Below are 16,288 nucleotides of genomic sequence, written 5' to 3' on the forward strand. Positions count from 1 at the left end.
GGTCCTGGAACTCACTCTGTAGACCAAGCTGGCCTCAAATTCACAGAGATCTGCCTGCTTCTTCCTCCCAAGTGCCAGAATTAAAGGCGTGCACCATCACCACCTGGTTCAATAAATGATTTTTGTACAATCTTACTTTAAACAAAGGTACATGCATTGCAAATAAACTAGAAAGAAAATAAAATGAACCCAAAAGTATGGAAACTGAAAAAAAAAATCCTGAAACTCACCTGGATAATTATTTATCTACCACTGAGCTACAATCCATAGCCTTAGTAGGGAAAGTCTTAATTGCATTTATTGACTTATTTGTTTATTTGAAGTACTGAGGACAAAACCTAGGGCTCTACACATGCCAGACATCCACTCTGATGCTAAGCTAAAACCTCAGTCTTTTCATTTAAACTTTACTTAGTCAGGCTGGCTTCAAAAGCCCCGTTTTTGTGCCTCAGCCTCCTGAAGAGATGGGATTACAGACATGCACCACTACTCCCAGCCTAATTGCACTTTTTAACTGAGCCCAATAACCTTTTCCAAACCCAATTTAAGATGTCATTAATTGTACACTAATTGTAATTGAGAATTTATAACCACCAAAAATGTATTACATAGTTGAGTACATTTTACACTTCATCACTGAGAAGAAAAACTTTAGCATTTGTAGAGCATTAAGTAGGTAATTGTAAAAGGCCAGTGTCATTTGGTTTATGACCTTTTCTGATTGAAAACAATGGCTATAGAATAGAATGCTATCACACTGCTAAGCAGCCACATAAAAAAGTCAGTACTACCAGGAGAATATCTCTTTTGTTTTCTACTGTGAATAAGCAAAGAAGCACATAAGATTGAATGAAGTCATTTTGTAGAGTTTTTATTCTAGAAAAAAATGGGTTAAATATCACATTTTTATTTACTTATTGTGTGTATATATGTGTATGGGTGTACTTTCCATAGTGTGGATATAGAGGTAAGAGAAGAACCTGTAGGAATCTGTTCGATCCTTTTACCATGTGGGTCCCAGGTGCTTTGACCTGTGGAGCCATCTAGCCAGCCTAAAAACTCACTTTTTGTTTTATTTTCCATGCAACCTATTAATAAAGTCCAGACCTAGAAATCCAGATCCTCCTGCTTCTGTCTCCACAGTACTGGGATCACAGCATGCACTATCACACCCATCCTGCTATGCAATTTTAAAGATGCACTTGAAAGTGTCTGAAACCTGACTGAGTGCATTCCTTTCCAGTTGAATGTAATAGTAAGAATCCACGTTTAGACCATCATGAGGAAGTACATAGAGACAGAACCATAGCACACGTGAATAATGTAGACTCTGTCAGTATATATAGATTCTATATAATTACAAAGTTTCATTTATTTGATGGCTAAGAAAAAAGTACAGAGTATGGAAAGAAAACACATATCTTGCAAAACATGAAGATAATCTGAAATACAAGATAAAATAAATTCTAGATGTAAGGTACTCATGACAGCACACTAATATCAACTATGTTATTTTATTTTACATTTTTGTTTGAAGACTAGTCAAAGAAAAGATTGGAGTCACTGCTTCCTCAAGGCAATGCAGGTGAAGTCAAAAAGGTAAGTCAAAAGGTATGTGTAATATACAACCTTATGCAGTGGTAAACAAAGTGAGAGTGTTTGGACAGCTGAGAGTATTATAGCCATCTTTTATGACTTATGCTATAGAAAACTTGTTGAGGGATATTCAATCTCACTGTGAATCCCAAGTTTGCATATGCATCAATTAAATAAAATTAACCTTGGGTCAGGAGGCTGAATTAGTAAGTAGTTGACAGAAAGTGATCAGAAAGCATCAGAAGGTATTTGGAAGAGATAAAAAGACACATTGGACGTAGTAGGGGTTTTGAGTGGCATGGCTTTTTTCTGTTTTGGTGGAGCTGAAGGATGGGCTTTTTGGGAGACACCAAGGAGACAAGGAGTTCAACATACAGACTGAAAGAAAAGTAAAAAGCAACATGGTAAAACATAGATGCATAAAAATGGGTTAGTTTAAGTTATAAGATTTAGTTAGGAACAAGCCCAAGCTATATGCCAAGCTTTCATAATTAATAATAAGTCTCCATGTCATTTTTTGTGAGCTGGCTGCCCAAAGAAAAATTCTTCTACAAAATCTAATGCATTTTAAATACAGATTTAACTGATAGTGAATTGGAAAACAAGGCAGAAAGACATGTTACTTACTCTCTTAGAACTGCATACCATATTGGCACTGGCAGCAAGCAATACACATAGTAAGTCCAGGGACAGGCTTGGATCATCAGGAAGCACGCCACTAAGACACCAATAGCTACAAAGCCATATGACAAGAGATGGTGTGGTTTCTGAAAACGAAACAGAACATTCAAACACATCCAAACCCATGAAAACTATTTTCTTCTAATGTTTCTTCAACTAGATTATTAATCAGAATTCTTTCAAAATGAAAAATCTATCATTTGAGGGTGACTGCATATCAGGAAAGAAACTGGCCATCCTAGAATGGTTCAATTCTCAGCTGCAGACTGGCAATGGTCCTAAAGTTGGTTTGTAAATAATTCATTTAGAACTCTGAACATAGTTCCTGTTAGAAACAATTTTTCTAAATCTTGACTGGCTTCTGTGGCTAGTTCACAAGGACCTATTTATCACACAATAAACTCTTCTTCATTTGGAAATAAGCTTTCTTTCTACTCAAGCTCCAACCTGTCATGCTGCCCACTCGCCTCTCTCCCGCTGCCTAAACACAGTTGGCCTCTTGAGTTAAATCTACTGCTCTCAACCACCTGCTAAATAAGAAATTCCCCACATGTAAGTCACTAGTGCCAGCTTCACAGACTACCAAGGCCTCTTGGTGCTCTGGGCCAGGTGTGAGTGCAAGAGTCAGGAACACACAGTCCAAGAACTAGGAAATGGGCCCATTTAAGGGAATGTAACAGTGCTAAGAACTACAGTTCTAGGGTCTGAAGCAGTGGTTACAAAATGGTACAAGGTTCATTAAGTACCCTCAGAAGATTCTAAGTATGCCTAGAGAGAAGAAAGGAGCTGGGGACTGGGGGGAAGGTGCTATTTTTGTTTCCATTCCTTATTTTCTGTTTTTTCAGCCTGTTAGCCAAAAGTAAATAGAGTGGGAATTAAGAACCTCTTTCTGGAAATACACAAATTTAGGGAAGAAGAAAATATTAAATATTTCCCATCTCTTTTTTGATATTTTTCTCTACGGGCATAAAGTATTATGAAGAAATCAAGGATAAGCTAGGACATCGATGTAAAAAGAGGCTGAAACACAACACAGTAACTAAGAGCTTTAAGTTCGAGTTCGTAAGCTGGCTATGATATTGTGGTAGATGATCTTGGTTGTCAACTTTACACATCCAGGAAGAGGGAACTTCAACTAAGGAACTGCTTCCGTAAGATTGGCTTGTGAGCATGTCTGTGCAGCATTTTCTTGATTAACAACTAATGTGGGAGGGATCAGTCCAAAGTACAAAGCTTTCCTTAGACAAAGTTTTGTTCTATCCATAATATGGGAACAATAAATGTATGTATGTATGTATGTATGTATGTACATATATATATATATTTATCGGTAATAAGAAATCAGATTACATAGGGCTTAACAAAGTAACTAAAACATTTCTGCTTACTAAATGATGGCTATTATCTTTATTTTTATTCTTATTTGCACTAGAGATTACAAAATCTCTCAATCAATATCACAAGAAATAAAGATTAAGAGACAGCAGTGGAAGTTCTATAGTAAAATGATGGGGGATAGAAGGGCAAATTTAAAGAAGTATGGACAGGTGAGATCTCTACAACTGAAAGGGGCTACACTACAATTGATTGCAAGAAATGAGAATTCATTTACACTATTTTGAAATGAGTAAAAATAATAATAAATGCAAGATGAGATATGAGAGTGTCTAAAAAACAATTAGATTTTCTAGAGTTAATAAAATATGGTAGAATTATCTAAGCCTCAATCTCCCATCCATACTACAAGAATCATAATCAACAAAATTGCAGCAAGGTTAAACCTAACAATATTCATAAGACATCCAGGGTAGGGTATACTTGCAAAAGATGGAGATCAATAAAGATAACTTACGCCCAGCACAACAGTATAGCTTCCCAGCGTACCTTTGCTTGTACCACTCAATCTGCTTCAATTTTCCTCCTCTCATTACAGTCTAAATTTCCAACAAGAAGCTGGAGAAATGACTCAGTGGTTCAGAATGTATATTGCTCTTGTAGAGGACCCAAGTTCAGATAATAGCACCCATCTAGATAGTGTACAACCACCTATAACTCTAGCTCCAGGAGATCTGATGCCTCTGACCTCCACAGGTGCCTGTACTCGTGTGCACATATCCTCCTACACACGTACACACACATAATTAAAAACAAAGGGAACTCACACCAGGACTGACTTTTTTCCCATTATCACTATGGTGGATTCTCTTTTATTTAAAATATGGCAGTTCTTGTATCATCTTAAACACTTAATATACACTAAGGCTGTCATTTGTAGTATGATATTAGTGATCAATATCATGGAGGTGGATATGTGTGCTTGTCTCTTACCTACTTTATTTAATACCGAGAATTTTCATGGTAAAATCTGAACTTCATTATTTCTCTATAGAACACTGAGCATTGTACTATACACTCAATTAAATACTGACTGCACTATCAAATTAGTAAACATAAAGAACTATCAACAATGAATTCCTGACACATTAACAAAAATATACCTTCTTTTTTAATGTTCTGAACAGCAAGAGAAAAAAGTAGTCTTAGTTCCAGATCTCAGTCCCCCACACCCTGGTTGGGAGGCTGTTACCAAGTTGGTAAATTCCCCTCAGTTCAGTCTCATCAGAACTTGGAGTGCACATTTAGAGGCGAAGATGGCAGTATACATTTCAATGACTCACAGGAATTCCTAGACACATCTCTCCATTACCAAAACATATTCATTTCAGTGTATTTCTCTAACATGTAGGAAATAATTCCCTTTATAGCCAACTTCAAAAACACTGAAATAATTAAAATTACTTGGGAGAAATTATTTAAGATGTATTACAGAACTGTAAAAAATCAAAATAAAGCAATAATGTTCTTCTCTACATTATAGACAAATAAAATATAAAATGGTAAAAGTTACCACTAGAAATGTTTATAGACTATTATTATTATTATTAAAAATATACTAGCAGAATACATTACTTTTTACAGAATTTGGACACAGTAATAATCATTCCAGAGAACGAAGCAAAGGAAATAGAGGTGGGATACTCTGCCTGGTAGATAGTCAACAAAATACTTTAAGATAGGAAAGTGTTTTAAAGCAATAAAGTCATGTATGTACTGTTATAGTCTCTATTTAGAGCAGTGGTTCTCAACCTGTGGGAAGTGACCCCTCTGAGAGGTAGAATGGCCTTTACACAAGGGTCACCCAACATAATTGGAAAACAGATATTTCCATTACAATTCAAACAGTAGCAAAATTAAAGTTATGAAGTAGCAACTAAAATAATTTTATGGGTGGGAGTCACTACGACATGGGGAACTGTACTTATTAAAGGGTCGCAGCACTGGGATGGCTGAGAACCACTGGTTTAGAGGTCTGACCTCTTCCTTTCATTGAAAGCATAGTAAGCTAGGTTTGAATTCTTAAAACAAGGTAAAGAAAATATTCTGGAAATTTTATGTCAGAAAGTTGAAAGAGAAAGAAAGTCAGAGAAGCATAAATATCATCTTAATTGTTTAATATTTTTATTAATTAATAATATTTAAACAATGACTTTATTGTTTGTCTAGCTCTTAATAGGAGATAATGATAAACATAGAGCTTTGGAGTGGTTTGGGTTTTTTTCTGTTTTGTTTTGTTTTTTTTTTTTTTTTTGAGACAGAGTTTCCTGTGTATCCCTGGCTGTCCTGGAACTTGCTCTGTGACAAGGATGGCCTTGAACTTAGAAATTCACCTGCCTCTGTCTCCTGAGTACTGTCATGAAAGGTGTATGCCGCCGCACCTGGTTTGAAATGGTCTTTTTTAAGATTTATTTTTAATTAATGTGCATGTGCCTGCATGAATTTATGTGTCATATGTAATCAGATGCTCGGGGAGACCAGGGACCAACAGATTCCCTGGAACTGGAGTTACAGGTGATTGTGAGCTACCTGATTAGGGACTCTGGGAACCAAACTCAGGTCCTCAGCAAGAGCAGTAAACATTCTCAGCCTCTGAGTCATCTCTCCTGGCTCTGAAATCATTTTCTAATAACCTATTTTAGACGTATGTGGAATACTGACATTGAGTAGTTATTAAAAGAAAAAGAAAAAAAGAAACAGCATCATTAAGACTACAGAAGAACTTAAATTATTTATATATATTTCTTTATGCTTCTCTTAAGTTACAGAGCAGTGTTATCAATGTCTCCTCTTAGCCACTGAAAAGACAGATGCAACAAAAAAACATAGCCAGTACAATGAAAGCAAAGGAGAGACACATCAGTTCACTGACCCTTACAATTTACATAGTCCATGAACTCATTATACATGATTGGTTCGGTTTCTTAGTCCTTATTTCTGGTGACTTTGATTCCATCATCTGAATCTCTGTTACATCTTCTAAACTTACCTTAACTTCCTTCCTAGCACTTCTTGTGAGATCAGAATGAGACTTGAGGATTAACAAAGAAGCATAAGACGTCCATCCCACAAAACCAACTGCAACACTGATGCCCAAAAAGAATCTGTCGTAAGTGTGATAATAAGACAGTCCTTTCAATGCGAGATCAATCAGCTCCTCACAGAGGGAGACCTGTGGGGACAAAACATACATAGAGCTTTCAGTGAAACAATAAATGCCACGTTTCCCAAACCAGGGAAAACTGGCATTCCATAGAACCAATTCACTAAGTATACTGGAGTGAGTAACTATAGATGGGAGGATAGGAACAGATTTCAACTATGAGAATCTTCTTGCCATCCATGAAAAAAAAAATCTTAAAATAAAAGAGATTTTTCAATTTGGGAAGATAAGGCATTTTAACGGAAACTGTCTGTGATCTATGTAGTGTTTGAAAATAATTCATTATGCAGAAATGGTCCTCAGAAAAACAGGTACAGGAAATGAAGGTTCTCTAGTATATATCCCAAATAATGGAAATGCCTATATATATACACACACATACGTAAGCACGTGTGCATATGCATTATATTTTACTTTCATATTATATTATGCAAGTCTACTATAAAACATCACCAAAATAACAGTATTTAGAAGAGAAGAATAGTTTAGTGAGCTGGGGATGTAGTTTAGTGGTACAGTGCTTGCCTAGCATATGAGAGGCCCTGGGTTCAAATACTACCAGGGAAAAAGTATAAAAATTAAAATCATAATTAAAAAATTATAAATATACAGATTAGTATATTTAGGCTTTTTTTTTTTAATGGAAGAATTTTTAGTGAGGCATGGTGACACATGTCTGTAATCCCAACTGCTTTAGAGGCTGGGGTAGGAGAGCTGTAAATTTGAGACTAGCCTGGGCAACTGCGCAATTCTCTGTCTAAAAAAATAATAATAAAAAGTAAAGGAATTGATAAATTAAACAAATACAATAGGGCCGGGGATGCAGCTCAGTGGTAGAGTGCTTACTTAGCATGCACAGGATCCTATGTTCAACCCCCTGAAATGGAAACACAATACAACCCAACACAACAAACAGTGGGTAGACGCAGTCTGAGTCAAAGCTTCGTTAGGAATGCAGTGGGGTAAACAGCAAATGTGGTGCTCTGCACCCTCATAGGAGGATGACGGTTACTTGAAATTTGTGTTTTCATTAAAAAAAGAAATAGCAATACAGTTCCTTTCTAAAGCCAAACTAGAAAGCTGCAATCACGGATTGCCTCAAGTAAGGAGAAGAATGTCTGAGGCTAAAGGCCCTCCTCAGAAAACCTCCCAACCTGCCTGATATGCTCCCCACACACAGCTAACCTGACCTCGAGTGCCAATGTACTTACTGCTTCATCAAACTTTTCTTCTTTTATGTAAGACCTTGCTTTCCTTAAAGTATCCAGCTGTTGAGAATCAGAGAGCAACCTACAAAGAGAAAGAACAGTCTGAGTGTTTCCTCAGCTGGTTTCTATCATTTCTTGCTTTTTATTCTTATGTGAAAGTAAGACTAAAAATTGAGAAAACCAAACAAAACCAAATACAAATGGAAAAGAGAGGAAACATTAAGTTAAACTGTACTGGCTATCTGAATGCCTCCAAGAAAGAGATTATGGTTAAACTTAGTGTTCTTGAGCCCAGATTTCCTTTTATGTTTGTATTTTTTGGTAATGCTAGGAATCAGACACAAAGCCTTGGACATGATAGCAAGGGCCCCACTGATAAGCTATACTCCAGCCCCTGACACAAAGCTTCAAACACCAACTATATTTATGAAAACTATAAGAACCACCATTCCAAAGACATTTAAGGCCAAAACAAAGAAATTCTGATTAAGTCAAGGTAGTTAACAGACCACCAAGTTCCCTCACCAAGCCTTCCTGTGTCTGTACTAGACACAGAGACAGAGTAGCAGGGTAACTCCTCAAGTGTGCTTTTTATATCTGACCAAAACAGGGCCTAAGAATCCACATTAAAGAAGTGCTCCAGAGCCTAAGCAACAATGGGAGTTAACTAATAATCTGAACCTACAGAACAAAGAAAAAATATTAAGAGTCGCAAAGGAAAAAGACCAAGTAACATATAAAGGTAAACCCATCAGAATAACACCAGACTACTCAATAGAGACTATGAAAGCGAGAAGATCATGGACAAATCTCATGCAGACACTAAGAGACCACGGATGCCAACCCAGACTATTATACCCAGCAAAACTCTCAATCACCATAGGCGGAGTAAAGAAAATATTCCAGGATAAAACCAGATTTAATCAATACCTGTCTACAAACCCAGCCCTACAGAAAGCACTAGAAGGGAAAATTCAACCCAAAGAAGCTAAACACATCCATGAAAAATCAAGCAATAGATAATCCCACACCAACATATACCACAGAAGAAACAAGCTGGTGTAGCTATCCTAATATCTAGAGGAAAAGGATGTTTCAAAAGAGAAGAAGTCTTGTGGCAATGCCTCAGTGGTCCAGGTAACTACCAGAACTTGGAAAAGTTGGTTGAACTTGGATTGACTGGGAGGCCAAAGATTTAAAAAGCAGAAGATTCTGTCAAGACACAAGTTGTATGATAATAGTGTGTTTTGTGTGTGTGAATGAGAATTTGTAAATGTTGAATTCTGGGCTTCGACAATCATTGTCAGTGCAGATTAAGCTGCAAGTATTTATGTTCTAAAACTTAAACTATAAAGCTAGTTACGTCTTTCTAACAACTAGTTTTAATGTTTATGAGCATATTTTACCTACATTACCTTTTCAGGATGTTGAGAAAGATGCATCACAAGCACAGGCTGGAGGCTGGGGGCTAGATGGTTTTGAGGAAGAGGTCTTGGTGGACTCTTTCATAGAGCAAAGGGAAGCAATGCCTTCGGGGAAATGAGCTAAGTTTTAATCTAGTCTTTAAGATTAGAAGTCAAAAACAAAAATATTAAGGAAAGGAAAACCTAATTGATCTTTGAAGTATTGTTATGTGGAATTGAGTGGGACTTTTGAGGCCTTTCTTCCAGAAAACAAGGACTTGGTTGTCAGGCCTATATTAGGCCTAAACCTTGGTGCCATGTAGTTGTACTTAAATCATTTCAATGGAAAGTGTCTTAGTGATTGGATCTTCTAGTGCAGTTTGGAGTTCTTCCATTTGAAAAATGTGATATTTGCATGGGATTGTTTGAATCTTGTTTTCTAGTCCCTCCCCATCACCACCCTCATAGTCTGAAGGTAGATTTTTCTCTTGATAAAGGAACAAAAAAGGTGAACATCTTGTTTGTAAATAGGTATCTAGTAACTAGTGGTAAACTTGAAATGGTAGAATTCTTTAAAGCCTAATTCTAGGTAACCTTAAGAAGATGTATCTTAATTATTTTTGAACCTGTATTCACCTTGTTTTTTTCAAATATCTTAAGTTATATTTTCTTTTTCAGAGCTGCTTCTTATTTGGGGCTACTTTTTTTTTAATTGAGGCATAATTCATAAAAGGGTATATTGTTTTGATGAGACTTTTTACAACTATGACTGGATGTCTTTCTTTAGTCTTCCAAGAAGGGCCATTTTCCTTTTTTAGAGTTACTTTTTAAAGTCATGAGATCAACAATTTGGACTACTATGCATGTAAGTGCTAATGCAAATTAAAGCCCAAGTTGACCTCCAGCAGCAGTTCATTCTATGTTGACAGTGAGAGAACATTTTGCCTGTTAGGATACTGTTACTCGTGGACTGAAATGCTGAAGAAACCCCTCCCCCTATTTTGATTTTTGCAAAAATCAAGGTATATTCTAGGGTTTCCTGGTTGACCTCAACAGATAAACTGAGATGATAGTCTTAGTTCAGAAATGATCTGAATGTAGATTTACAGTCTACGTGTACAGCTGGCTAAGTGAGATCGCTTTCACAGTTCTGCATGTATCCCATTGGCTCCCCATTAGTCACTGAACTCTTAAAACTGGTATTGTAACATTATCACAATGTTTTGCGCCAATTTTATAAACTTTACAGTGCAATATGTGTTCCTTTTCTGAGGCAAACCAAAGGTATATTTCTCAAGGTTCTGCTGCTATCAGCAGCGTTGATGGAGGATTTTTTATACATTTGTAATAGATAGAAATAAACCAGAAAAAAAAGAAGAAAAAAAAAGTGGTGGAGGAAAAGGTGAACACTGCAAGAATACTCCCAAGAATGGCTTTGCATAGTAAATGGAATAGAACAGCTCTGAACTATAGCTTACTTTTCCTGGTTTGGTCTGACAGAATGAATGCTTTTGTACAAAAATCAGAGCCTTAAAAACAAGGATTTGGTGAGATTGTAAAATGGTGTGCCACTTTGGCAAAACAGTTTGGTGGTTGGTCAAAATGCAAAACATTGTTACTCTGTTACTCAACAATTCTACCCTTAGGAATATATCCTCAAACTACTGAAAATGTGCACCTATGAAACATGTACATGAAGGTTTACAGCAGTGTGTTGCTAATAGTAAAAATGTTAAAACAACTCAAATAGCTATCAAATACTGGAGAGAAATAAAATGTGGCTTATTCATACAATAGAATATTATTAAGACATAAAAATGAATGAGAAACTGACAGATTAAATGACTTTGGTGAACCTTCATAATTTCATTTGTAGATCTTTCCATTTCTAATTTATAAATACATTTGGGGTTATAAATTATAAATGTACTGCCTCCTGTCAACATTGTATACTTCTATTTGATGATTTCTGTGTCAAACAGTATATGGAAATGTTTCCAAGTATTTTCTGTATTAACTGTGAATGAATAGAACAAAATAAATTGCCTGTGATGGAAAAAAAAAAAAAAAAAAAAAAAAAAAAAAAAAAAAAAAAAGAGAAGCAAATGCTGCTAGCCACTGAGCCATCTCTCCACCCCTAGTTTACAAACTTTGTAGAAAAAAAAAAAAAAAAAAAATAATCTGAACCTAGTCAGCATTCTTACACTACAATGTGTTCAGGGAAATACTAAGCATAGAGAATAACCCAAAACTATATAAACCCAAAGGCATTATTAACATTTTAGAATAAAGAACGCAACAAATATCATCAGAACAATTATCTTTATGAAAGGAATAAGTATGTCTAAATGCAAATTTGAATATATTCTGCTGAACTAAGCTTACATTTCTGAAGGGAGTACCATCACATCTTAACAATGCACAAAAAGTTACTGATGGCATTGGACGCTGTGTGATGCATGGCAAAGACTAGGACAGCTGTGCATGGTTCAACACATCATAGTCACTGGTTTTCTTTCTAGTTAGTGGTTCCCCACCTCTGATGAGACTTAACTTTGATGAGAAGTAAATCTTTCAAATAACTTAAGGTGGGATGGTCTAAAATTTATTTTAGAACTTAAGACACTTCTCTAGAAAATACTCTTAATTCCAAACCTTGTATGATTTCCCAAAAAATTCACGAACCACAGAAGACTATCTATGAACTTTCTTTCATTCTATAGGAAACCCTGATTAAGAATCAGTTGAGGGGCTGGAGAACTATGAATCAGTGGTTAAGAACACTGGCTGCTCTCGCAGAGGACCTAAGTTCAGTTCTAGCATCCATGTTAGGTGGCTCACAACTGCCTGTGACTGTGTCCTCCACAGGCGCTGCACACACATGCACTCTCACACGTGCACACGGGCACACACATGCATACACACACACACACACACACACACACACACACACACACACACAGACCCCTACACATAATTAAAATAATACAAATAAACTTGAAAGGAAAAACAACCTGTTCTGATTCTAACATCTCCCAGCTGGTTCAGCTTGGGAGAACCAAATCAAGGGCGCTCATGTTTCCGACTGCAGGAGAACCCACCATTCTCCCATGCTCCCTCTCCACATTATTTACTTAGATTTGTAAGAAAAGGTGTCAAGGGGTGGATTGGCGGGGAAGGCTGGGGGGAGTGGGAGGAAGGATGAGAGGGGGATCTGTGGTTGGTATATGGAATGAATAAAAAAACTTCTTAATAAAAAAAATATCAAAAAAAGGTCAAGTGTCTTATCTTATTGCAGAACCATTTTAGTTAATAAATTTATAAATTGACAAAAAAAAAAAAGGAAAGGTGTCAAGGGCAGGAATAGAAAGAAAATGAAAACAGTTAGTTCAAAATGTTGCTTTGGTCCCTTTTCCTACGTTTTTGAACACCAAACATTTGGAATGTTTTCCTGGAAGCCTTAGAAATTGAATTACTGAGCCAAGGGCACAGACATTTTTGTTGAGGGATGTATCTAAACTGAACTTGCTAAACAAAAGCTTTATTGCTGACCCCCTCTCCCTCCCTGTGACCTACTCTGATAGTGAATGCTGACTGCATCCACCAACTTCCTTACAATTGATATGGCTTCTTTTATCTACTTCATCAGTTCTAAGCTCCCTAGACTACTTCTATACCTCTTGATTCCTCATGATCCCAGACACACACACACACACACACACACACACACACACACCACTGTTCATTTGTCTACCTTGCATTCACATCTGAGTTCTTGTCCATAAAGATCTTTATGCTTTCAAAAATCAAATCTTTATGGCCCATTCCAAATCTTTCCTCATATCATTACCACTTTACTGTGGGTTAATAATCAGTTTATTCACATTCAATTACATTTTAACCTCATGTGGGCCAACATAATGTCTTATACTTCCATTAATTTTTACAATAATACTTAGCAAAGTGCTAAGCACACAGAATGAATCAGTAAATCTTAATGTGTAAAAATTCTATCAAAGAGTATGTTGTAGTAGCACATGCCTGTAGCTCTCAGGGACAAAGATCTCAGGTTTGGAACTAGCCTCAGCTTTATAGCAGACTTCAGACAAGAATGAGCCACAGAGTAAAACTCAGGCATATTTGTTTGTTCTGTTTTGTTTATAAAGCTATTAAAATGCTGTAGGCCTGTAAGCAGGAAAAAATAAAAGAATGGTATAGTCATATTGTCATCCTAAAAATACGAAGGATTTGCTAAATTAAGTAAAAAAGATGAAAATTACGAAGAATGAGAGAAAGATTTTAAAGAAGTATTTGTGCTTCAATATATAGTACATGAGAGACACTCAGTAAGAAAACAGGAGCCAGGGAATGACAACATATGTTTAGACATATCAAAAGTGTGTGCCATGTTCATGCCATGGTTCAGCATGCCAGGATTTAGAATCATCTGAGACTGTAGTTCTCAACCTGTGGGTCAGGACCCCTTTGAGGGTCCCATTTAAGATACCCTGCATATCAGATACTTTCATTATGATTCATAACAGCAAAATTACAGTTATGAAGTAGTAACAAAATAATGTTATGGTTGGGGGTCACCACAATGTGAGTATTAAAGAGCCACAGCATTAGGAAGGTTGAGAACCACTGGTCTACGAGGTACCCTCTGGGTGTTTCCAGAGAGTATTAACTGATGGAGGGCTCTTCCCTCGGAGTGAGTGGTACCTTCCAGTGTATGTCAGAGACCTGAAGAAAAGAAGCACTGTTACCTGCCTTTGCTTTTTACTTCTCAGGAACTGTGTCTATCACTGTTGCCACGGCAGCCCTCCATTCAATCACGCTCTGGCTTCTACCACACACCACTTCCTTCTACCACACAAACTCCCTTCTACTCTAGGGAGTTTCCAGGCCTTCCTTTGGGACTGGACTGGAAATGCTGAGACATCCAGTTTGATGTATGGGGTCTTTCTGCCTTTCCACTATGTAAACTGCCACGATTGAGACTCCCCAGCCCACATTCTGTAACCCAGTCTTTCAAATTCTGTTTAATAGTATATGCATTAACTTGGTTCTGTTCCTCTAGAGATCTCTGCCTAATATACTATGGGATTCATCAAAACTTCACTGTGGTATCATGACAACAAATACTCACAAACTTCACCAATAAAATTCATTTTTCCTCTTGGTTTTCCACCAAGTTGAGAAGAGAGTAAAATATATTTTCTCAGTATTATATATTTTAAACCTAAAGTCCAAATTATAAGCTATAATATCTTCATCTTTACATTAAAAACATACACATAATAAAGAAAAACCAACAAGCCAAAGGGGTTTGGATAGACTGAAGAATGCAATAGGTAAATTCAAACAAATGAGGGAAATCTGTAAGTGTAAACTAGGACAAACCTTGGCAAAACACAAATTGGAAATGAAAAAAAAAAAAAAAAACAGTATTCAACTCTATAATTTTATTTCCTATTGAAAAAACAATCTAAAGAAGCATGGTAAGAAGTTAAACTAGTTTGTGGATACTAAAATTTTTGCTATAATCTCTATTCTTTATAAGATATTATTTATATGAACTATCATAATTAAAATAAAAATATGCTGGTAAGTGGGATATATACATTATGTATATATGTCATATACAGAAAGACATAACAAAATGCAACTTTCCTTAGAGAAAAAGACTAAGATTGGAACACCAGGTAGAAAAAGGAACATTTTTATTATTGGTTCTGTAATTTGAAATGTGTTCATAAGCAATTTTACTCCTAACAAGATTTAATAAAATCCTTGACATTTAACCACAAGTGTAACTCTTAAGACACCTAACATTTTTATTTTGGGGACATGGCAAGAGGCTGAGAGTTTAATGTACAGTTACTGCCAAAAGTATAGCAAAATCCGAGGGGCGCTTCAGCAATCTTATGAGACCACGGAGATAAAAATTAAAGTTTGTGGCTGCAAATGTAGCCTGAGTATCTTAAGTGTGGATTCCTAAGATCTAGAAAGATTTATTTTTGAGATTTATTTATTTGTATTTTATATGTATGGGAGTTCTGCCTGCATGTATGTATGTTATCACACACATAATGCCCATAGAGGCCAGAAGAGGGTGGCAGACATCCCACTCCCCACCCCCACCCCCCAGAAGCAGAGTTGCAGATGGCAGTGCACTGCCACTGGGAAATGAACCCAGGTCCTGTGGAAAAGCAGCCAGTGCTCTTAACTACTGAGCCATTTCTCCAGACCCAAGAAAGACTTAAACTATCCTAAAACAAATTTGGAGGTACAGAAAAGTAAAAAACAGGGAACTTTCATAAGAAACACTACATACCACACCATAGGATAAGATACAGTTTCGAGAACTTATGTAAAACAACAACAACAACAACTTGGCAAAGTTCCTGGTGAGAGGGCGGGGCATTCATGGAGACAGGAGAGAGGCTGCTGCTCAATAGCAAGGTCCCTGAGGAGCACATGAGCTTCACCAGTGCTAAAATGCACACACAGGGTGAGACCCGACTTTCAGGAATCGCCAGGAGGAAAGATCTAGATAAGAAAGCAAACTCTCAGGCTGGAGAGATGGCTCAGAGGTCAAGAGCACTGATCCTCTGCTCTTCCAGAAGACCTGAGTTCAATTCCCAGCAACCACATGGTGGCTGACAACCATCTACAATGAGATCTGGTGCCCTTTTCTGGCCTGCAGGCATACATGCAGGCAGAACACTGTACACATAATAAATAAATAAATCTTAAAAAAAAAGAAAGAAAGAAAAGAAAGAGAGAGAGAGAGAGAGAGAGAGAGAGAAAGAGAAAGAAAGAAAGAAAGAAAGAAAGAG

General features: G+C 36.7%; 1 protein-coding gene across 6 annotated transcripts in view; it reads right to left on the minus strand.

Moving 5' to 3' along the window:
• Positions 1-16,288, minus strand: part of Pign (phosphatidylinositol glycan anchor biosynthesis class N) — a 147,862-nt gene that overhangs the window by 74,075 nt on the left and 57,499 nt on the right. For all 6 annotated transcript variants that reach the window (XM_028883394.2, XM_028883395.2, XM_037211017.1 and 3 more), the window contains 3 exons: positions 8,047-8,125; positions 6,662-6,844; positions 2,224-2,363 (listed from right to left, as the gene is read on the minus strand). In XM_028883394.2, coding sequence (XP_028739227.1) covers positions 2,224-2,363; positions 6,662-6,844; positions 8,047-8,125 — 402 coding nt within the window. The remainder of the gene's footprint in view (positions 1-2,223; positions 2,364-6,661; positions 6,845-8,046; positions 8,126-16,288) is intronic.

The sequence above is a fragment of the Peromyscus leucopus genome, chromosome 15 (genome assembly GCF_004664715.2).
Source record: "Peromyscus leucopus breed LL Stock chromosome 15, UCI_PerLeu_2.1, whole genome shotgun sequence".
In the NCBI taxonomy this organism is placed as follows: domain Eukaryota; kingdom Metazoa; phylum Chordata; class Mammalia; order Rodentia; family Cricetidae; genus Peromyscus; species Peromyscus leucopus.